The sequence below is a fragment of the Amborella trichopoda genome, chromosome 13 (genome assembly GCF_054954075.1).
Source record: "Amborella trichopoda isolate Santa Cruz 75 chromosome 13, AtrichopodaSantaCruz75HAP2 v2.0, whole genome shotgun sequence".
NCBI lineage: Eukaryota > Viridiplantae > Streptophyta > Magnoliopsida > Amborellales > Amborellaceae > Amborella > Amborella trichopoda.
In genome coordinates, this window is record NC_142348.1 from 20,481,524 (window position 1) to 20,505,362 (window position 23,839).

Below are 23,839 nucleotides of genomic sequence, written 5' to 3' on the forward strand. Positions count from 1 at the left end.
CATTAAAGGACCGAAACCTAGTGCTGGTCCCCCCCTAAACAAGGTTTTGGTAGGCTAAAAATGGTTCTAACCAGTGGTTTAAAAACGGGATCAGTGACCCAGATCAGATACCTCAAAATTCACTTGGATCGGTGAATCGGTGATCTGGATTGGGAGTCGACCGAGTCGTTCAGATTAAGCCTTAAAAAAAATCCAAAAAAATTATTAAAATTCATTATAGATGTTTTTTAAGAATCCAATAAGAAATATGGGTACTACATTATCATTTTATTTTTTTCATCAATTTGTCAATATTGAGATGTTCTTTCCCCGTTTGAAGTTATGTTAATCATTAAATTTGCATTATATTAAAGAAAAATCATAGAATCATCATTGATAAAATATATAATCATACATAGACTACAATAAAGAATAGATTAAATCGATGAAAAAATGGCCACTAAAATATCAAATTATTGTATTATCTTTTATTTTATTTTTTTTCTTTTATTTTTTGATGACATTATTTTCTTCTTTTTATTTTTTTTAGAAGATAAATTGTTTTTTGACAAGAAATTCTTGTTGTATTATTATTTATTTCAATTTTTTTCTTTTTATTTTTTTGATGATATTATTATTTTCCTTTTATTTTTTTTGGAAGATAAAAATAAAACTTTTTTTTTCTTTTTTATATGACATTATTTTCTTCCTTTTTATTTTTTTTCATGACATTATTTTTCTCATTTATATTATTTTTTCCTTATATTTTTTTGATGATATTATTTTTTGCCTTATTTTGTTTTTGAGAAGATAAAAATAGAACGTTTTTTTTTTGTTTTTTTATGACATTAGTATTTTCCAGTTTATTATTTTTTATGATATTATTTTCTTCCTTGATATTATTTTTTATGATATTATTTAAGACAAAAATAAGACACATTTTTTTTGTGACATTATTTGACAAAGGAAAAATTAGTTTTTATGATATTTGACAAAAGAAAAAAAATTAATGCCATGGAGGTTCAAACCTGAGACTTCCCATGTAGAAATCTAACGTGATAACCAACTCCCCGCTACACCACATTTACTATATTATGCTATAATAAATCACTATATTGATTTAACATCTCAATGTTGGGCATTGAGAATTGTCACACATCGAAGAGAGGTGGGACAAACCTTGGGTATATAAACAATTGAACTATCAATTCTTCTAAACGATATGTTGGGATGGGAACCACGTGGGGTGCACATAAAATTTTTGAACACGCGCAACGCACGTGAGATGTATTCAAACGTGCGACACATACAAGATGTATACACACGCGTAGAGTATGGTGACGTCAGCAGCACGTGCGCAACGCACGTGAGATGTATTCAAACGTGCGACACACACAAGATGTATTCACACACGTGGAGCATGGTGATGTCAGCCACACGAGATGTATTCACACGTGTGGAGCATGGTGACGTCAACCGCAACAGATCTTGTGACATCATACTAGCGAGAACCGCTAGTTTATGATGTCATGAGTTTTACACAAAAATCGGCACGGGGTCACCGATTCCCGTGCCAACTCGGGCGAGTCCGTTCTGACTCGCCGATTTTTAAACGAGGGCTTCGCAAGAGCAAAAAGCCAGCAAGCGTAGGCTCGAAAGCCAAGAAGCCAGGGCGCTAACGCTAGCTAGCGCATCCGTTTTCTTCGCTGGCTCGAAAGCAAGAAGCAAGGGCGCTAATGCTAGCTAGCGCATCCATTTTCTTGCTGGGATTCGTTGGTTTGCTTTTTTACCCTGCAAGAGCTGAGCGAGTGAAGTATACTACACGAGGCATTAAAGCAACAGCTTTCGCGCTTGGTGTAGTTTTCTTTTAAAACCACTGGTCCTAACTTTTTGCTTATGCACAAAGTGCCTGCTCTCAAGACTCTAACCCGCGCTCTTGCGTTGGCTACCCGAGCTTTTTACCGACACAAAAATCGGTATAGGGTCACCGATTCCCATGCCGACTCGGGCGAGTATGTTGCGACTCGCCGATTTTTAAACCACTGGTCTTAACCTTTTGCTTATGCACAAAGTGCATGCTCTCAGGACGCAAACTCACGCTCTTGCACTGGCTACCCGAACCTTTTACCGTCGTACCAAGTGATGGCCCCTTATGGAAGGTTCTTCCCTCCTTAAAAACTTATTTTTCCGAGGGAGTTTTACCGTCTTGCAATCATTTTTTCGCGACTTCTCTGGGGTTTTGTTGTATGGGTTAACGGCATTAGAGGTGAGTTTCATTAGTGAAAATTTTAAGCGTTTGGGCTGTGAGAAAGGAGGCAATCAGAGAGATTTGTAGTTGCAAAACGAGTTTGGTATTCATTAGGGACTACTAACTGAGCCGGTTTTCACTATTTTGTTGTGACATCAGTACAAGAGTACCCCAGACAAATGTAACTCACATGTATAGAAGCATATAAAAAGTTTCCCTTGTTTTTTTTCTTTCAACAAGATTTGGATGTACAGAAGGTTTTGAACTTCTGCTTGATCTCCCCAGAAATGTCATTCAACACCTGCAAATTTTGAAGTCTACATCTTACACTATAGGTTGCAGTGGCTCCATCCCGATGACCATGTGAAATGTGGTGATGAGGGTCATCATCTGAATCCCAGACTCACCATCCAACCCATTAATTTGAAAGTGCTGAATGTAGTGACCACAGTTCCCATGTGGTTATGAAGATAATATTATATAGAGCATGTTTGTTAAATTGTACAGACCCCAAAAATGTACTCACTGATACAAAATGAGCCGTCCAAACGATGGAGCCATGTAACAATCTGTTCTGCATGATAATGTCCTTGCTTTTCCTTGTGTCGTGGCATGGATGATTTTAGATTTCTTCAGGGGGACATGTTCCCTGTTTCAGGCATGTGAGAACTAAAGACTCTATCTTTTGCCTTCCTTGCCTGGACCAGCACAATTCAAATTCAGAAAACAACTATCCGTTGATTGGATGCAGATAAATCAAGAGAGAGAATCTCATCCATGTCAAAGTAATCTAGGACTTAAAAGATTGATCCTTAAGAACAGATATCAGGCATGAAAGTTAAAACATGGGTGGCATTTGATTTAAAATATTAGTATATGGAAATGCTAAAACATGAACTGCATACGGAAATTAACTAGAGGACTAAACTTCTTCTTTAAACCTCATGAAACTATGTAAACTAGAGATGCCACATCTTTTGTATAGCACAGTCACAAAAATAGAGACACAATAAGTATTAATTTTCAGGAACCAGACATTGGGTCAAATCAATTTATTTTAAATGAAATATGTAATGTGCAAAAAATTGTAATATTCTGACTAATAAAATAATTAAAAATTAAGATGTTAAGATTAAGCAAGTCAGGTAGTAATTGCAGGGTTGTTCCTTTTGTGTAATTAAGAAGGTGAGATGCTTCATGCTATTTCCTGAATAAAACATGGCTGGCGGATGTAACAGTCATCCAATGAGTGTTAACTTTTCAATCCTTTATCTGATCTTGGTGATTCACAAAGTCTAGGTATTTTAGCAGTTTTTCTATTTTCAGCATAAAATCTTATTCTGAAGTATACTCATAAAAATAGCTGATGAATTTTATTCTAAGAGAAAATCCTTTGCCTTGCTTCTACTTTGTGTTCATCTCCTCTCTCTTCCAGGTTTGTACCAAATTGGAATTACGGCAGGCTCCCTTGCATTGGATAAGAGATTGGATAGCTGTAAAAAACTTTCAAGAACCCAGTTGCACAATCAAAGGCAGATTTGTCCCAAGAGAATTGTTCCCAAAGCAATATTATCTAGTGTTTCAGATTGTGTATTTCTATGGAGTCCCAATTTTTCTTTCCAGCTCTCTCTCTCTCCCACACCTAAATTGGAAATTGTATCAGCCATTAGCAGTCTCTTTCTTGTGCTTAAATGGGAAACTATTTCAGCAACCTTTCTGGCTAGAGTTATTGGTGTTGCATAAATAGTAGTTGAGTATGCCCTTTTTTTTCAGCCATTATGAATATAAAGCAATCATCAACAAAAAAAGAAGATTAGAAAGCATAAGATGACTTACATCTTCTTGCCAATTAGTGCATATAGTTATAGTGGACAGCAATAACACCTGTGCAAGAAGCCCACAAAGAATTCCCATCCAAAGTCCCTGTGAAAAGTCATTAAAACACCACTTTTTCAAACTAAATAAAGTATAACCATTTAGAATACTCATTTTTTAAGGGTAGAAGCCAAGACTATGAAACCTCACCTTACCACCCACATGGAAGACAAATGCCAACAGAATCGAAGCAGGAAGACCCACAACATAATACGATCCAAAATTGACAAAAGCCCCTAGCTTTTGCCAACCGCATCCTCTCGCAATGCCTATGCATAAAATAAAATGAAAGAACATTGATCATTACTCTTACTTGTCCATGCAATTTAAACCAGACAATCGGCTGGAACAAGGTCATGTGAAGGGACTGTTGCCCAGTCCATCTAGGTAGGCTTTTCATTCAAAATTTTGCATTTCCTTTAAAACAAATGGAAACAGTATAGGGATGAACCGATGCATAAGCTATGAAGAATTCAAAGCACTAAAGTCTCTCTCTCTCTCTCTCTCTCTCTCTCTCTCTCTCTCTCTCTCTCATGAAAAGAATTGTACATCTTTTTGTTCATTGAACAGATTTAGTAAAAATTATTTTATGTTTTGAAAGTAATGGAGCTTTCAAAATTAATATCTAGAGCAGTAAAACTATTTATTGTCTTGAAAGTAACTGAAGCAAACCAGTGGTCCAACTGAAGCTAACATCCTCACCAGTTCAATGTCTGATATTTTCTTTTTTTACTGACACACATAATTTATTTGAATTGCTTATAGAGGTGAATTTTGAATTGATTATTCCAGAAAAGCTGAAAAAGTGCAACTGAATTGAAACCATATAAAGGAATTCAAAATATAAACAATTAAAGAACATAAATTATTTTCATAAAATCATTATATTGACTGGGTTAATCTCTACTTCATACTGAGATTAGTATGCTCAACGTTTGCCTAGCTAGTCTAGGATCTCTCGCATCAGAAAACGTGGTATCTACTGAAGGTTGATTTCAAGTGATGATGTTATTCCACTGTCAATGCTTTCTGATGTTAACATAATAGGAATTTCGTTTTAGACGAGAAGGCCGTGGTGGGAATTCATACTTTGTTAACACAAAAGGAAAGCTGGCCTTACCTTCTTTTCTAAATATACAGTCAACATAATAGTCTATTTTAAAATGGCAGAAGATACTGTTTCAGAAATCTCTGTTGATAATACCCCTTCTTCTAGTTCTAATTTTCGTCCTATGTTTTCAAAACAAGATTACCTTTTTGAAATAACTTATACCCCTGAAAAATTTTCAGAAGCCAGTTCTCAGTTGATAAACCCTTATCATGTCTATGATAAGTCTAGTTTAAATTGGACCAAAAAAATCAAAAAGTTGTATGGAAAAAAAAAACCTGAAGCTATAAAAGAATATGTTCAAGCCTTTTCTCTTGACCAACACCAAATACCTAGTACCCAATCTAAACAATATGTTACCATAACCTTACCTAGAAACCTATTCCCCTAATGGCTTAAAGATGGTTATACTTATATCCATTTTGGCGCCATAAAGCTAGCCCTGACTTTTCATGGAAGAAAAGGTATGGAAGCAATTTCCCGAATTGCTTTGTTGGATTCTAGGTTTTTAGAATACCAGCATGCATGCATTGGAACTGTACAAACAACCATGAACGCAGGAACCATATTCGTTACCTTCTGCCCAAACTTTAATATCCCTATCAAAGACCATCATTTGAGTTCAGCTTTTAAAGTCCAGTTGCAGATTACAGACACCAAACAGATTGAAACAGCCACTGCAGCTACATTCCATTATCAAATGGTGTGTAGACTACAAAACTATGCTTTTGATATAGTTACCCCTTTGTCCCCAGAACAAGAAAACACAGCATTGTTTGTTAAAGTTGATAACAATTCCCAATCTTTCTGTCATTATACTCCTAGACAAATCTCTTGAGAGGTTGCTTGAATTAATTCCATCTACATGGGTGACAAATTATGAAACTCTTCAAAATCAATGTCAGCCATTGATACAATCAGATTCTAGAATGACTAGAATGCCAGATGGAACTGTGCAGATAAATTTTTAAAATCAAAGGATAGCTGAGAACCAGACAAGAGAAATATTTCCAATTCAATTTCATGGATTGCTTGAAAAAGTTTATGAACAGGAAAGCCAGTTTATGAACAGAAAACTTCTGATGGCCATAACTGGTTTCATACTTGTGATTGCTCTACTTGTCTTGAAGAAGTTTTAGATGATTTTCCAAAAAGAAAAAGCAAAAAAAAAAAATCGTCACAACAAAATCTTCATCAAAGATATATGGAGGGTGATCCATCTGTTGGTTTGCTTGGAGAAAGTTCAAGAAAATGTGATTACTATGTGACATATCTGTGTTCTCTCTTGATGATGAGCAAACTTCAGAAACCCTATTGTCTATTGCATATTCAGACGACAATGAGGTAAATGAAATAAGCAATACTCAAATCTCAGAGATATTGTCTCCATAGGAAAGTCATGTAGAAATAGCCAGTTTACCCTTGCAGCCAACCCCAATAGCCTTGGTCCAGACACTCCCTGAACATTATGTAAAACCTTTGTCCATAACAGCCTTTTTTGATACTGGAGCATCAGCTAGTATCTTAAAACCAGATTTGCTACCAAAACAGTTATGGGAAACATGCAACCAAACGTTTCGAGCTACTAATGGTGAAAAATTTACCATAAACCAGATTAGCAAACCCATTTTGATAAAACTTTTTCCCAAACTAGTTATCCAGCACAAACTGTTAGGATCCCATTTGCCCAACAAAGAACTATTACTTGGATTTGATGACCTACACCAAGTAAAACATCAATGGACCTCCAAAGGATTACATTATAGGAACCTAACTTTACCCGGGATTGCTTCATTAGACCAACCTAACAGTTTAGAAGCCATTCAACAAAAAATTTTGACAGACTGTTGTGCAAATTCCCATACTGAGTTTCTCAGAAAATGCAAAAACCCTCTTTGAAGAAATCAGAACTTTTATGTCAAACTACCTTTCAAAAAGAATGAGGACATAAATCCCACAAAAGCTTCACATAGAGGTTTAAATCCAGATCTTTTGGAACAAGCTAAACTAGAAATTCAAGATTTGAAAAAGGAACAGTTGATTGAACCTACAAGTTCTCCTTGAGCTTGTGAAGCCTTTTATGTAAATAAAAGAGCAGAACAAATCAAAGGAAAACTTAGGTTAGTAATCAATTATCAACCTTTGAATGCTTTTCTTGCAGATGATAAATTCCCTCTGCCAAACCAAACTGCACTATTTTCCCAAATTTCTTATGCACACATCTTTTCTAAATTTGATTTATTTTGGCAAATAGGAATTCATCTAAATAATCGTCCTAAAACAACCTTCTATTTACCAAATTATCATTTTCAATGGACTGTCATGCCTTTTGGTTTAAAAAATGCATCTACATATTTTCAAAAAGTTTTAAGCAACATTTTTTAACCAATATCAATACAGGCACTTGGTATATATAGATGATATACTCTTCTTCTCTCCAGATCTTGATAATCATATTCTTCTATTAGAGAAATTCTATTCCCTGTGTTGTAAATATGACATCATGCTTTCTGAAAAGAAATATGTTTTTGCTACGACATAAATTGATTTCCTTGGTATGCATTTCCATAACGGAATGTATAAACTCCAGCCTCATATAGCAAAACACTTATTAGAATTTTCAGATATTTTATCTTCCGTAAAGTAGATTCAACAAGTTTTACGAATTGTAATTATATGTCCCCTTTTATTCCAAAGCTTGCTCTCTTCACTAGTCCACTTTATCTCCTTCTGAAGAAAAAGCACCACCTTGGACGAAAAAACAGACTGAGTGTGTTCTTGAGCTCAAAAGACTTTCTCATAATCTTCCTTCTTTAAAAATCCCATCTACAGGAAATAGGATCTTACAAACTGATGCTTCGGATGAATTTTGGGCATGCATCTTACTTGAAGAAAAAGATAACGAACGAATAATTTGTGGATATAAAAGCAGAAAATTCAAATAATTTGAACTTCATTACCACTCTACATTTAAAGAAATCCTCACTGTAAAAAGAGGAATTGAAAAATTCCAATTTCATCTGATAGGACATTTTTTCGTGGTAGAAATGGATCTTTCAACTTTTCCGAATATGCTCAAATTCAAGAACAAGATACTTCCAAATCCACAGTTACTCAGTTAGGCAAGTTGGTTTTCACAATGGAATTTTGAATATAAACATATTTCTGAAAAGAACAATATCTTAGCAAATATGTTTTCTCGAAAGAAATATACTGAAGATACTATGCTTCAAATCGTCCCCTTCTGCGAAGCCATAATAAGAATGGATGAGAATGAACCAAGAGATGTTCCTGATGAAATTTATGATATCATACTCACCAAGACAATGGAAGCACGAGATGAGACTCTGCAACAAATAATGCATGAAATATTAATCAGAAATCATGGAGAGTGTTTTCAAAGAATTCGATGCCATCCTACATATCTTTTTTTATCCTTATTCCAAACCAGACACTATTATAATATGCCTAAAGAAGCCTTTTGTTTTCTATGGTATATCACCCAAAACCACCATATCTGTTTAATTTTCATGTGAGAAAATTATTATCCTATCTCAGACATTGTCATTTTCTACAATTGAATAATTATGTCCATCCCAACCCCAGAGCTTTTAACTTTTACAAGTTCTTATTAAAGCATTACCATTATAATTAATGGATTGATTCCTTTGATTATTATCACAGACCATATGTTATTATAGCCTTCCACCTAGACCTTCAATCCCAGATATATTCTGAACATACTGTCATCACCCAACACCCCCATATCCAAACCATTGGATGGTATGATTCTAATCTCCTGAATTTTTGGTTATTTCAAACTGAGCTATGGAAAGAGCTAAAAATTCTCAATGTGCTACATTAATAGAATCCAGCCAGAATGGATTCCTTTGGATGTCTATGCAGGAACAACAATATGGAATGATGACACTCCCCGAAGTGCTGCCCTTCTACACCAATTACATATATGGCTTGCTGACCATCCTCCACCACCTGAAGGACCAATTGATAGCTCCAGTGATGATTCTTATACGGGCCCCTCACATAGTCCATCCAACCATTCATCACCAAGTTATGATTCGAATGGATTGCCCCTTGACTATGACATAGATTAGAAAGTCACTTGTCACTCTACTGTTCAAGATAAGGCCACCTGTCACTCTACTGTTCAAGACAAGGCCACCTGTCACTCTACTGTTCAAGACAAGGCCACCTGTCACTCTACTGTTCAAGATAAGGCCACTTGTCGCTCTAGAGCGACTGATAAAGCGATACCTATTTGAGGTATTTGTCATTTTTCCAATTTGGTGGACAAGCACATTGTTTCTCTGAACTACATTTGATCTTGAGATATGGTTCATCATAAGATTTTCCCAATAGATGCTTATTGTTTTCCATCTCTTTGACAAATTCAACTTGGTTGCACAGTCTTTTTAAGGCATGGAGAACATATCAATATAATTCACCAAAACTGGTGTTTTGAATAGTAAGCCCCTGATTTTCCATAGTCTTTGTAGCTTCTTTGCCAAGAGTCCGAGGTACTGATTCAAGATAAAATTGTTTTAAGTTAACGTCATCAATTCCTCCTATCTTATGGTACCTCTTATTCATTTTTGAAAAGCATTTTTCAAGATCTTGTCTCTTGAATGAACAACATTTGAGTTGAAAAAATTCTTCTCTTGCAACGATTTGTTCATGTTTCACTAGGCCTGAGAATTCTGCAACAAGATAATTAAGAAATTCAATAATGGACTCACTATTTCGCAACTGTATTTACTTGTATTCTCCAAGACTTATGTACTAATTAAAAAGTCTTCCTCTTAATCTAACAATGACTTTAGAAATTGTACCAGTTAAAGAATTAGCCGGATTTAGCATTTCATAATGCATCCATCCTTGGATTTCTCTAAATCTGTCATTCCATCAAGATGGTGGAATGTCATCAATTGTAAAGCCTTTGGAGGAGTCACCATATGTGGGGATCCGTTGAGGTTCTTGGTGGTTAGGTGGTCTGAGATTTTCTTCTATTAAAGGGTCAGGTTCAGATGGCTGTTCTGAAGGATTCATCATCAATAAGGATTCAGAATCCATACTAGAAGAAGATGTATCTTCAATAAATGTTTCAGATGTATCAGTCATATCATCTGAGGACTGGGTTTCATTTTGAAGATTAACTTCAGGCTCTTTTGTTAAGTTCTTAAGAAAAGAACTCATATCATTTAACGGTCTAGAAGGAATATTCATCTGAGCCGGAACAGAAGAAGCCACAACGTCTGATTCAGTGTCAAAATTTTGAAACATTTGGGTTTCTTGTTTTGGTATTTGGGAACCAGTGGAAGGATGGACAGTGATTGGTGGTGGAGTTGTCTGGGGACTAGAAATTGAACATTGAGATGAAGATGGGGTGTGCATATTTGGTTTTTTTCTCAATTGGGGAAAAAACATTGCTTCGAGAAATTGTCTTTCCTGCTCAAATGTCCTTAATGGTCTGAAACCATAATTTCTAGGAGGAATGAGACCAGTGGCTGGGTAAAGAGTTCTCGTGGGAGGAAAAGAGTCTGGATTTTTTAAAGTTGGATAAGCCTGGGTATGTGGAATTGGTAACAAGGGTTGGTATTGGGATTGGTATTGATACTGAAGATATTGAGATTCATATTGCGATTTCCAAAGGTCTTTTTCAAGGCTTTGAAGTTGTTTTTCCAAGGAGGCATTCTCTTGTCCTTTTTGAACTAACAAATAAGATTGCTCATTGATATCTTTTACTGTATACAAGATATGCATCAATTCTTCATGCAACAGTTGAATTCTTTCTTTTAATTGAACTATAATATCTGATAATCCTTGCATCTAGGTAGACATTGCATTTTGCTTTTCTTCTATCCGAAGTAGTGCTAAATTCTGAGATTTGGCATTCTCAGCTTGCCAATTTAAACTAGCTTCGGCTGGAGAAATGGACTTTTGTAAACCAGTGTTGTCTATTACATTGGGATTCTTAATTTTCCATACATGCTTTTCATTTTCTTGTCTCTCAAAATCATGTAAAGGAGGAAAATTTGAGGTATAATTTTAACTTTGTGGATCAACAGCTAAAGATTTATCTTCTGGATCATCCCATCCATAAGGAACTATTTCTGCAACAGGGAATTTGGATTTTTTATTTGAACAACCATATGTCACATAGTAATCCTACTTTCCTGAACTTTCTCCAAGCAAACCAACAGATGGATCACCCTCCATATATCTTTGATGACGATTTTGTCGTGATGATTTTTTCTTTGTTCTTTTTCTTTTTGGAAAATAATCTAAAACTTCTTAAAGACAAGTGGAGCATTCACAAGAATCAAACCAGTTATGGCCATCAAAAGTTTTTTGTTCATAAACTGGCTTTCCTGTTTTATCAAAAGCAACAACAGGAACTTTTTCAAGCAATCCATGAAATTGAGTTGGAAATATTTCTCGTCTGGTTCTCAGCTAGTATTTGATTTTGAAAATTTATCTGCACAACTTCATCTGGCATTCTAGTCATTCTAGAATATGATTGCATCAACGACTGACATTGATTTTGAAGAGTTTTATAATTTGTCACTCATGTAGATGGAACTAATTCAAGCGACCTTTCTTGAGAGATTTGTCTAGGAATATAATAATAGACAGGTTGGGAATTGTTATCAACTTTAATAAACATTACTGTGCTTTCTTGTTCTGGGGAAAAAGGGGTAACTATATCAAAAGCATGGTTTTGTAGTCTATACACCATTTGATAATGGAGTGTAGCTAGAGTGGCTGTTTCAATCTGTTTGGTGCCTGTAATTTGCAACTGGACTTTAAAAGCTGAATTCAAATGAGGGTCTTTGATAGGGATATTAAAGTTTGGGAAGAAGGTAGCAAATATGGTTCATGCGTTCATGGTTGTTTGTACAGTTCCAATGCATGCATGCTGGTATTCTAAAAACCTAGAATCCAACAAAGCAATTTGAAAAACTGCTTCCATACTTTTTCTTCCATGAAAAGTCAGGGCTAGCTTTATGGCGCCAAAATGGATGTGGGTATAACCATCTCTAAGCCATTGGGAGAATAGGTTACTAGGTAAGGTTAAGGTAACATATTGTTCAGATTGGGTAGCAGGTATTTGGTGTTGGTCAAAAGAAAAGGCTTGAACATATTCTTTTATAGCTTCAGGGTTCTTTTTTCCACACAACTTTTTGATTTTTTTGGTCCAATTTAAACTAGATTTATCATAGACATGATAAGGGTTATCAACTAAGAATTGGTTTCTGAAAATTTTTCAGGGGTATAAGTTATTTCAAATGGGTAATCTTGTTTTGAAAACATAAGACGAAAATAAGAACTAGAAGAAGGGGTATTATCAACAGAGATTTTTGAAACAGTATCTTTTGCCATTTTAAAATAGACTATTATGTTGACTGTATATTAGAAAAGAAGGTAAGGCCAGCTTTCTTTTTGTGTTAACAAAGTATAAATTTCCACCACGGCCTTCTCGCCTAAAACGGAATTCCTGTTATGTTAACAACAGAAAGCGTTGACAGTGAAATAACATCATCACTTGAAATCAACCTTCAGTACATACCACATTTTCTGATGCGAGAGATCCTAGACCAGCTAGGCAGACGCAGAGCATACTAATCTCAGTATGAACTAGAGATTAACCCAGTTAATATAATAATCATTATTTAAGGACAATTTAAAGAGCTGGGGAGTTTTATATACCGGAGAGCACAGATTGGATCCCGTCCATGAAGTTTGAAGCTGCAAGGATCGGCATCATTTTTGCCACATATTGAACGACTTCTTCCTCATTGCTGTATGCATATCCCCAAATTCCACGTACTATGACCATTGTAGAACCCACAATGACACCCACTGTGATAGCCATCAACACCACAATACAGGCTGCTAGTTGTGCGGCTTCTGGTTGCCCAGCACCCAATTCATTTGAAACTCTTGTACTGTAAGGAAATGGAGAGAGAGAGAGGGAGGATTTCATGTAACATCTCATATATAGGATAAGGTATATAGGAAGTGCATATCCAAGTGTGAATCAAATATATGTTGGATCTCACCTTATAGCACCTCCGAGACCAAAAGGGATCATGAAAGCCATTGAACAGGTGTTAAGGCTGGGTACACATGACAATTGCGGGTTATTAAAGAAAACTTTTGAAAATTATAGAGAACGAAGATGGTGTTCAATAAGTAATTTGTCTATCAGGAAATAATAGTGTTCAATAAGTAATTTGTCTATCAGGAAATAATTCTAAAAAAAAATGTTTTTCCAGGATGCTTTATGCAGAATACAAAAACAAATTTCAATTAGTTGTGCGACATTGCTCCACTTTTAGGTGGGGATTAAATTATATATTTTCCAATCTATATATGGTGTATAAGAGAGAGGGTAAGAATGTGTCTATTGAATAAGGGGCAATTTTGTAAGTTTTTATGTTGTACCCAATAATACTGGAGATATTCAGAAGAAATATTTACCTGCTGATAAGTAGAGACATTCAGCAATAATAAAGCTAGAGAAAGAAAAGGATATGGAATTCACCTAATTGAGAGTACCGATGTTTCTAACGTTGGATTAGGAAGAAGACCGGACATGAGTACCAACATCTCGAATGACCAGAATTCCAAGCTGTTCAAGAGTTCAATGTCATGAGCCAGTCCAATGATTCAAGAGGATACTGATTTCTGTGGTTCAGAAATTTTCCTGATTGAAACTCCAATTCAATAACCCTTTCAGATAAACTGAAAGTATGGGTTGGGTTTTTAGGTTTCTCTCCTTTCTTTTTTTTTTTTTTTTTTTTCAGTTTAAATAAAAAGAAAGGTAAAAGAAATGTAAGAGAGTTAGCATACCAAACCATGAGAGCAGAAGGGATTGCCAATCTCAAGAAGTGCCAAAGATCATGAAGAGCATCCATTGAAAACCCAGACCAGGTCTTTTTACAGGAAGGTGAAAACTTGACATAGAGCGCTAAAAGAACCACATTAATCCAATAAGAGATAGAATTGGCTAAAGCAGCGCCTCTAATGCCCAAACCCGACTTGAAAACCAGAATCCAACAAAAAAGTAGGTGTAACAGAGCAGTGACTGCAGAGCTTAGCATCATAGGAACAACAATATTTTGGGTTTGGAGAAATCGATTATGAGATTGCAGAAGACCATAAGCAAAGAGGCTCGGGATCATCCATCTTGCATAGATGCCAGCTCCATGTGATATATCTGAATCTTGACCCAAGGCCCCAAGGATCTCTCCTGTGTAGGCCCAAATGAAGGCAAGGGGAATACTTACTAGAAGAAGTACAAACATGGATCTCTGCGTATGTATCCCAAGCATGTGGTACTGTTTTGCTCCATAGGACTGTCCACACAGTGTATCGAGTGCGCTTCCCATCCCCAACTGCATATGTGTGTATGTTAGAGAGAGAGAGAGACCCTATTCAGGATGAGACAAGAGAGAGAAAGAGTGAGAAGGAGATGTTCATAAGATACACCTAATTTAGAGAGAGAGAGACCCAATGAGCAGGGAAGAGAAGAGAGAGGGGGGGGGGGGCACCGAGAGAGACATGTATGTCAGTTATGTATAATCCAATTTAAGCCTCTATTGTGTCCATGAAAACAACAGAAAAAAGCATACATTAATTTCCCGAGATATGATCAATCACTGAGAGAACAGATGAAATACATTACATTTCGGAGAGGATAAAATGCTACCTAAAAAAGGAAATTGGAAACATAAAAAATAGTAAGGATGTACTCAGGAAAATGGTTTATCAGTTTTTGTAGACTTTCATTCCAACTAGAAGTGGTCTAGCTTTAACTACAGTAACTAGCACAGGGAATATTTTACAGGTTTGCTCTGTTCATCTCTGCACTGGCAAGGTATTTCAAAATTTCATTGTAGTTTTCCCTTCTTCCATTAACAACAATTAAGTTGAAAGCAAAACCAGAGGGACAAGCATTATTAGTAACTCAAATAATGGGTAATTCAGCAACATTCCTCAACAAAAAATTTCAAGCAAAAATAGAGGATATAAGAAAAAGCACAGAGAATTACAAAAATAGAGAAAAAAACTCGAGAAAGCCCAAATTGCAGACAAATCATGAAAGCTGGTATTTAAGCCCAAAATTGCAGGGAAAATCATGGAAGCTCATATTTTAAGCCCCAAGCAGCAGAGAAATCATGGGAGCCACCCGGCACAGAGTGTGAATATAAAAAAGAAAGCAAGTGAAATAGAGGCCAATTACCAGTAAGCTGAAACCGGTGACACCGGCAAATGAAGTAGCCATGGAAGCGCTAGAGAGAGAGAGCTCCCCTAAATGACCAACATACATAACAGAGATCACTTGAAGACAGTATTGCAAGAGACTGACTGCTATGAGCGGGCCTGCTAATTTCACTTGCTTCTCCGCCTCCTTGAAAACATCTCTCTTCGGCCATCCGAACAACGTGAACTCCTGAATACCAGCACCACCTTCGCCCAGTGATATCAGAGGCTGTTTCAGGTCGGTCTTCTCCTCCATTGTTTCAGTCACAGAGATTGAGAAGAAGAAATGGAGAAAAGAATCAAGAAAGACGAAAATAAAGCTCAAGATGTGAAAAAAGCATCTCTCCCTCTCAGAAATGAAGAAGAAGAAGCAGAGAGAAAAATTATCTCCCTCTGTTCACAGGAGAGGCAGCAGCAAGATAGATAGATGAGCAATAACCGCTAATTATCAAGAGAAAGCTGGTACACATGACCTTAGGATAAAATTTTTTCATATGAGAATATTTTCGAGAAAATATTTTCATGCCAACCAAACATGCCATTAAATCTGTTGTTTGCCGCCGTTTAACACTAGAAAGTGATTGACGAGGTCTTCAACAATGTTCTCAGATTTGCTTTCCAAGTCTTTTTTGTCAAAAAAAAAAAAAAAAAAAACAGTCTAGTGTTTTGTCGAATGGGAAGAAGACTTTATATTTTGTTTAAAATTTAGTATAAATAAATTAGATATTTATATATAAAATATATTGAAAAATTTTAAAATAAAAAATAATAATAATAAACTAAAAAAAATACACTTATATAGATATTTTTTTTATTGGCCAAAGCAGACTGAAGCAAATTCGAAGCGGTCTAAATTTGACTAAAGCAGCTCGAAATAATCTGAATCGGACGAAGCCACAGCACCTGGTTTCGCTTCTTTCCGATTTATGTCTAAAATCCGAAGGCTTCAGCCGAAGCGAGCCCAACTTAATAACATTGGGTTTTAGAAATGGATACGGTTGGTATGAGTCCGAAGTGTCATGTGTAGAAATGCGTCCCCTCATCATGATTTATTTCTAGGGTATTTTACACCTACTTATTATAAAAACCAAAACTGATCATTTTCTAAAGAAAGTTTTAGATAGCAACTTTGTCTTGTTCTTGTTCTCGGGAGACTACAATTCCACATTTATCTTTAAGATGGACGTGGGATGCCCTGGGGGTGCAAATGTAGTTATGCATCCCTTGACGCATAAACTATTATTCTTTTAGAAATTGGATCGTCGGTCGAATTGGTCAACTATCAGTTTCGAACCGATTGGGAACCTTAATCGGCTCCTTGGATTTTTAGGGATTTTTTATTAAAAATAAATAAAATAAAAAAAATCTCGTGTGAATATGTGGAAACTTGAAATAATGGGGTCTTAGATGAGGCTGGTACCCTAGTGGCTCCAAGTTGGCTTGGAGATCTTTAAAACATTGTTGAGTACAAGGAAAAAGTGGTCTGTGAGTCAGCGGACTCACTAGCCCGCACAATCACAAGCGTTTATCTTTAAGAAGAACATCTGCAACTAAAGATTCCTATCCAATGGGTAGGAAAATATTCTAATAAAAATGTTTTAAAATTTTATTTTATTATATTTTATTTATTATATTCATGACCATCATATGGTGTAGATCATGGATCACTACAAATTTGGATCTAAAATTGATACAAATAATAAGTGTTCAAGGTAGATCCCCAATGAAAATAGTATGAGTGGAGAGACTCATAAAAACCGGGTCCTATACACATTTTCAATGGAAACTAAAGTTCCTCTGGTGTTTGATGGCAAGGAGAAGTTTAATCAAGTTTCAACTGCAATCAAGAATGTAAAGTGTTCACATTTCTACAATTAAAACTTCAACTTATGAAATGTTAGAAAAACTGAACTTAGTTACAAACAAATGTAGAGTCGATTCTGGCATTTTTGAAGCTTCGAATTTACCAGCAACACATGAACACGACAACCGGCTTTTGAGTAAAGAGTTTCAAAACCTATTTTGATGGTCGTTGATAGTGACTCAATTTGCTTACTTCCAGGAATCAAACGCTCTTGTCTTGAGAAAATCAATATACTAACGAGTTGTCATGCATATCCTCCACTGCCAAGTGAAATGCTTGTTCAAGTTTTCTCGGAGTTGTACTCTCCAGAAAAACTTCTACAGAATACGGAGTTCCATCTAAATTGCCGCATCTTGATGATGTAGTCACCCCCTCGAGTGTAGCTCTTCATCCATATCTTGGATTTATGTGCTTTAGATTGCGTCTGTAAGACCTTTCAATTACCTATGAAGGTTGTTTATAAGTTTTTTTTCATAATTTTGCTGTTTTAACCCTCAAATCGTAGTCAAAAGTATGTGTATGAAAATAATGAGGAATTTTGTCACCAACTAGGATTTTTTGGTATTACTAGGTGGCTTTGCCATTTACCAAATTTTATATTTTCTCTATAACTGGGATTCACCCATGAGTCCTCAACGTCTACTAATATGTTTGCTTTAAAAACATTAAGCATTATTTCAAAATACATCCTTTAGAAAGCCATAGTATTTGGAAAGTGAAACTTTGTTTTAATATAAAGAGAAAAATTGTGCATTTTCCATCCCAAATCGATAATTTTTCATTTCACTTCGTTTTTGTTTTGCTTTTCATCTTGTTTCATCCAACTTTCCTCACTCAAATAAACCCCTCTTTGGGTTTATCAGAAATCTTTTCAAATGGTTATTGTGGGTAGCTCTTCATGCCCCTCTGTGTGATTAGGATAAGTTGAATATTACAAAGGAGTTTTTTGTAACTGGATCGTTTTCACCACCCCTCTCGGATTTGTATGGCCTCTCTGACTGGGCTAAGAGAGATTGGAATATTCCATACTCCCCTTATGTGAAGATTATAGGTGAAAACAAAGTTTTTAAACTTCGGTCTAAGGATGAGAAAGGTAGAGCTCTTCATCATCGTTTCTGTCGATTACGTGGGAGCCTACTCTCTTTAGAATTGTGGAAGCCTTCAAATCATAGGTCCCACATTCAGAAGGAACTTTGCTGACTAGGTCTTACTTGTATCCCTCTTCATGCCTGGAACCTAACCATTGTGAAAAGGATTGCAAATGTGTTGGGTGTTTATGTGGATATTGATTGGGACTCTTTTTGAGTCCCGGTTATTAGAATATCTGGATTAAAGTCTCGATAGGAGCTCATTCTCCCATTCCTGACAAGGTTCATCTATCTCTTGGAGAAGACGCTTTTGAGATTATTGTTCTCAAAGTTACTGATAGAAAGAGTATCAAAGATGTTCCTGTTCCATTGAAAGGTGGGGGTGAGTCTCTTTTGCCGAAAAATGGGAGATCATCGGAGCTTGCACAATGGAAAAAATTTGGTTAAAAAAAAACATAAGCAGTCCCCCGCAAAATTTCGCAAAGAGAAATTCAATTTTCACATAACTCCAAAAAATTCAAAAAAGTGGATTGCGGTGGGTAGATTTCCGATCATACGGAGGGGTTTTCGTTCGGTTTTGGTAAGCATCAGAAGTGGTTGTTCCTATTAGCTTTCCTGCTAGGAAAGTCTTGGAAAAAGAGTGTGGAAACGAAATTATGGAGTCACACGTGAATGGGACAAAGGAGGATGTCTTTTATCGGTTTGTGCATGGTCCTTCGGAAGATATTCCTGAAGGTCCACCTCTTTTTTTCGAGCTTGGATTTGGCTTGACTCCCAATAAGTTGGTGGAGGTAGTCCTGGAGGAGATAGTACTCCATCGTTTCAACTTATTTTGAGTGGGGAAAGATCTCAAGTACAGCTAGTATTATTTCTATCTGAATCCACTGTTAAAGGTGATCCTCTTCAAAATAATAAGGAGGATAATCCCTCGCCGGTGCTCTGTTTCCTGCTGGTTCACTACAAGAAGTTCGGTGAAGCGTGGCGTTTATTGATTTTTGTGGGGCTTTTTTCTTCCATGATGCATCCATTGCTATTTCGTCTTACTGCTGCTAAAAAGAGTCGAACTCGATTCGACCCTCTCCTTGTTGATCCACTCGCCATTATAGTGACTGATCCGGAAGAGCCTTTGTTATTGGAAAATGATGTCATTTAGCCGAATGATGTCGTTCAGCCCCTAGCGAATGAGGTAGTGAATCCAAGTCCCTTGGAGGCCTTTGAGTATCAACTAGTTGTCGCTCTTGACGCCACATTGGTGAACACAGATGTTTTTGAGAATGCATTACCTATTATGGGTCTTGAAGATGATGCACCTCTAGTTGGGAAAATGTTGGTTGATATGGGTATTGAAGAGACTCCTCTTGCTATTGTGATGAACAAAATCAGAAAGATTCGAAAAGCAAAATCTGAGAATGTAGACAAGCAACCTAAGACTTCTGGCATTGTCTCGAAGGATAGTGAAGTTCCTGCTTTAGCTGAGGACCGTACTGGGATGGCTGAAAATAAGACATTAATTGACAAATCAAAGAGTGCAGACAAGAAGAAGAAGGTCTACCATTAGGGTATCCGCTCTTCTACATGTCTGGAGGCCAGAGTTGTTCCCAAAGGAGGGTAAATGGCTGTTGTGTTTGCTTTAAGGGAACTAGAGGTGGTGAACATTTATTCAGAGTCCTCATCCTCGCCCTCCTCGACTAATGAAGATGACTTTCAATCCTTATTACTTGAAGATGCTCATTTCGGTGGTGGCCGTCCGTCAGGGCCAGTGTCCTCTTCCTCCTCTTCTCATTTTTAATGAATATTTTGTCATTGAATGTGAAGAGGTTGGGGGACCCCAGTAGGAAAAGAGATGTTTTATTTTTAGTTTATAAGTTTAAACCAGTCATTTTGGCTTTATAGGAGACCAAACTTCCTAGCCCAACTATTGTGGGGGTGAGGGAAGTTTGGGGCCATGGGGCAATTTCTTTTGCTGATATTGATGCTGTGGGTAGTTTGGGTGGTCTCTGGATTCTTTGAGATCCAACTGTTCTTGTTTCCTTTGAGACCATTGTTAGAGCTGATTTTCTTTTGTTGGGGTTTAGAGATCTTAATTTGGGGTTTTCATGAGGTTTTATGAATGTTGATGAACCAAATGCCTCCTTCTTAAAATATGGCTTTATTTATGATATGCATGCTATTGTACAATCTATGCCGTATCCAGTTGTTCTTGGGGGGGATTTTAACCTTATTAGATGGCCTGATGAATGTCTTGCAAGCCACCCAATAAATTTGTTTATGAGAAAGTTTAACAACTTCATTGAATATATTACTTGGTACTAAGTTTACTTGGTCCAATAATAGTGTACGAAATCTTGCTATGCCCAAATTGGACAAATTTCTTATGGGCGCATGTTGGTTGGAAGCTTTTTCACTTGCCTCTGTGAAGTCAGTGGTGCATCTTTCCTCTAACCATGTTCCCATTGTTCTCACTACGGGAAGTCTAAGGGGTGGGCCTAAGCCATTCAAACTAGAGGTGGGATGGTTGGAGGAAAAAGAGATAGTTGAGATAATAAAAAGAACATGACTTAATACGGTGGTGGTTGGTCAGATGGACTTTCAGATTCATAAAAAATTGTTGAATGTTAAGCAAAGGTTGTTAGAATGGAAGCGGATTAAAAAGGTGGACATAAAGGTGAATATAGATGTGGTCTCAGCTCAGATTGAGAATTTAGAAGAGAATATTCAAAATATGGATGAAATGATTGAGGCTATAGTTATCGAGCATAATGTCAACTTGAAGGAGCTTGAGGAAATAAGGAGGGTAAAAGAAATTTATTGGAAGCAACGTTCGAGGAATAAGTGGTTGAAAGAGGGTGACCTTAAACACCAATTTTTTTCATGTCATTGGTTCGTCTAGACGAAGGAAAAATGATATCTCAGGATTGACTATCCTTGGGGTTGATCCTGAGGACAGCCCAACCACGGAAGAGGGAGTTGTGAATCATTTCAAAAAAACTTTCTCTAGGGAGAGTTTTTGAATCCTAATTTTTCTAATATTCTCTTCAAGGTGTTGCAAGGGGAATAAGCTAATCTTTTAGAGAATCCTATTTGTATGGAACAGTTAAAAAAGATTGTTTTAGCTTTGACTGGTGATAAGGTGTCTGGTCCTAATGGGTTTCCTTTGCTATTTTTCCATAAGTTTTGGTCAATTTTGAAAGATGACCTTCTCGTTATGGTTAGAGAGTTTTTTATTAGGAGTCAGATCTTTAAAGGTATTAAATGCACCTTTTTTGCATTAATTCCTAAAAAATCAAGTATTAGTGAACTCTCTGATGTGAGACCTATCAGCTTGCTTGCAAGTGTCTACAAAATCATTGCTAAAATAATTGTTGAGCGACTCAAAGAAGTTTTACCGTTCCTTATTTCAAAGTCACAATCGGCTTTTATTAAGGATAGACAAATCACAAATAGTGTGTTAGTTACCCAAGAATATATTCAGTCTCGTGTACTCAGTAAGAGGGAGGGGGTTATTTTGAAGTTAGATATGGAAAAGGCTTATGATAGAGTGGAATGGGGGGTTTTGTTAGAGATCATGAAGCTGATGGGAATTGGTGCAAGATGGAGGAGTTGGATTTATAGGTGTCTCTCTTCTGTGTACTTCTCCATTCTGTTCAAAGGAAGTCCCATTGGTTTTTTTAATGCCTCCAGGGGACTTCGCCAAGGTGATCCTCTATCGCCTTTTCTTTATACCATTTATACAGAGTGTTTTAACCTCATGTTGAGTAAGGTGGAAAGGAGGGGCTTTCTCAGGAGTCAAAATTGTAAATTCAGATATCACAGTGTCTCATCTTCAGTATGTGTGTTTTGTGATGCGCAGGCCAAGCAGTTGGAAAATATTACCATATTTTTAGAAATTTGCGAAGTCGTAATGGGGATCAAAGTAAACCTGCACAAGTCTTCTTTGGTAACCATTTATTGTGGAGTAAGTGTGGCTGAGAGCCTGACATATGTGGTGGGCTGTAAAGTGGGATCCTTTCCTATATCTTACTTTCCTATTTTTTACTCTAAATTCCCTATTGCGGTTTGGGATAGGGTAATTGAGAAAGTGCAAGTGAAACTTGATTTATGGAAACATAAATAACTATCTCTTAGGGGTAGGGTTACATTGTTGCGGTCTTGCCTAGCAAATCTCCCAGTATACCAAATGTCTTTGGTCCCCTGCCTCGGTTGGGAGAAGATCAGAGAAGATGATGAGATATTTCCTTTAGGGATCAAGTGAAGAGCCTAAAGAGTTTCACTCAGTTAGATGGGATCAGGTGTGTACTCCCAAACGAGAGGGCCTGAGGATTAGGAATATTAGAAAATTTAATGAGGCTCTTCTGTGCAAATGGTGGTGGCGCAGTGCACAATTCAAAGATCATCTTTGGTTTATGGTGTTACAGTCAAAGTATGGGATGGATAATCATAATGTATGGCTTGGTGGTGGGAGAGGGAAGGAGATTTCTTTCACCTGGAAAGGCATTTATAAATGTAGGCCTATGATCTCAGGATATTTTAAATGGAATATTGGAAATGTCCAACAGGTTTTGTTTTGGCACCATAAGTGGATTGGAGAGTTCCCACTGAAAATTGCCTTCCCTGACCTTTTCGTGTGGCTGTTGAACCTGATTTACTCATTGGGGATGTTGTAGAAAGAAGAGGAGAAAGTTTTTCTTGGAATGTCAATCTTAGATATCAAAGGCTAAATGATGTGGTATTCTCTCAATGGTGTGCTTTGATGGAGTTGCTAGACAAGGTTTATATCTCACATGATGCGGAAGATGAATTGGTTTGGGAAATTGAGAGTGATGGTATTTTCTCAGTTAATTCCTACTACAATTTGTTCTTCCATGATTGCTACAAATGGTCCTTTCTTGAGATGGTTCAAATATGGAAATGACCTATTCCTCATAATGTTCAAATTTTTATATGGTTAGCGGCACAATACAAGATTTTAACTGTAGACAATTTGATGAAGAAAGGTAAAAATTATGCCTAATATTTGTCTACTTTGCAAACAAGATGGTGAATCTGTTGCACATCTATTGTTGCGTTGTTCATACTCTTCTCGGATTTGGCATTAGCTGTTTGGGGTAGTAGGAATTTCCATGGTAATGCCAAGAGGGTTTCTGAGTTTCTCTCTCAGTTCTCTCTTCATTTTTTCCAAAAAATTGGGAGAACTATTTGGAAGATTGCGGTAGGAATGCTTATGTAAGACGTGTGGAACGAGTGGAATAGAAGGACTTTTGAAAGTATTACTCCACCCCCCCAAAAGGTGATTCACCTAATTAAATTGTCAATATGGTCTTGTTTATCTGTATCCAAGGAAGGTTGGGGTATTACAAAGGTGGACGTCATGGCCAATCTCTCCAATCTCT

At 36.6% G+C, this 23,839-nt stretch overlaps 1 protein-coding gene across 8 annotated transcripts; it reads right to left on the minus strand.

Moving 5' to 3' along the window:
• Nucleotides 1–2,424: 2,424 nt before the first annotated feature.
• Nucleotides 2,425–16,115, minus strand: LOC18433828 (protein DETOXIFICATION 16). Of its 8 annotated transcripts, none has more exons than XM_006843910.4 (8): nt 15,478–16,115; nt 14,085–14,629; nt 13,777–13,863; nt 13,292–13,348; nt 12,939–13,177; nt 4,253–4,371; nt 4,064–4,150; nt 2,425–2,925 (listed from the first exon to the last, which is right to left on the minus strand). In XM_006843910.4, exons 1-8 carry the CDS (start codon nt 15,751–15,753, stop codon nt 2,860–2,862), a joined length of 1,476 nt encoding a protein of 491 aa, XP_006843973.1. In that variant the 5' UTR covers nt 15,754–16,115; the 3' UTR covers nt 2,425–2,859. The 8 variants fall into 8 exon arrangements, with proteins under 8 accessions (XP_006843973.1, XP_020522663.1, XP_088711453.1 ...); XM_020667004.2 differs by having other exon boundaries at nt 14,085–14,665; XM_088855327.1 differs by lacking the exon at nt 13,777–13,863.
• Between the last annotated feature and the right edge of the window lie 7,724 nt (nt 16,116–23,839).

Excerpts from the sequence above, each read along its gene's own strand:
- LOC18433828 (XM_020667004.2), bottom strand. The coding sequence starts at position 15,753 with ATGGAGGAGAAGACCGACCTGAAACAGCCTCTGATATCACTGGGCGAA. Across the intron at positions 14,666-15,477 it reads TCACCGGTTTCAGCTTACTG|GGTCTCTCTCTCTCTCTAAC; the intron begins GTAATTGGCCTC and ends CATCCTGAATAG. Across the intron at positions 2,926-4,063 it reads GCACTAATTGGCAAGAAGAT|GCAAGGAAGGCAAAAGATAG; the intron begins GTAAGTCATCTT and ends GTGCTGGTCCAG.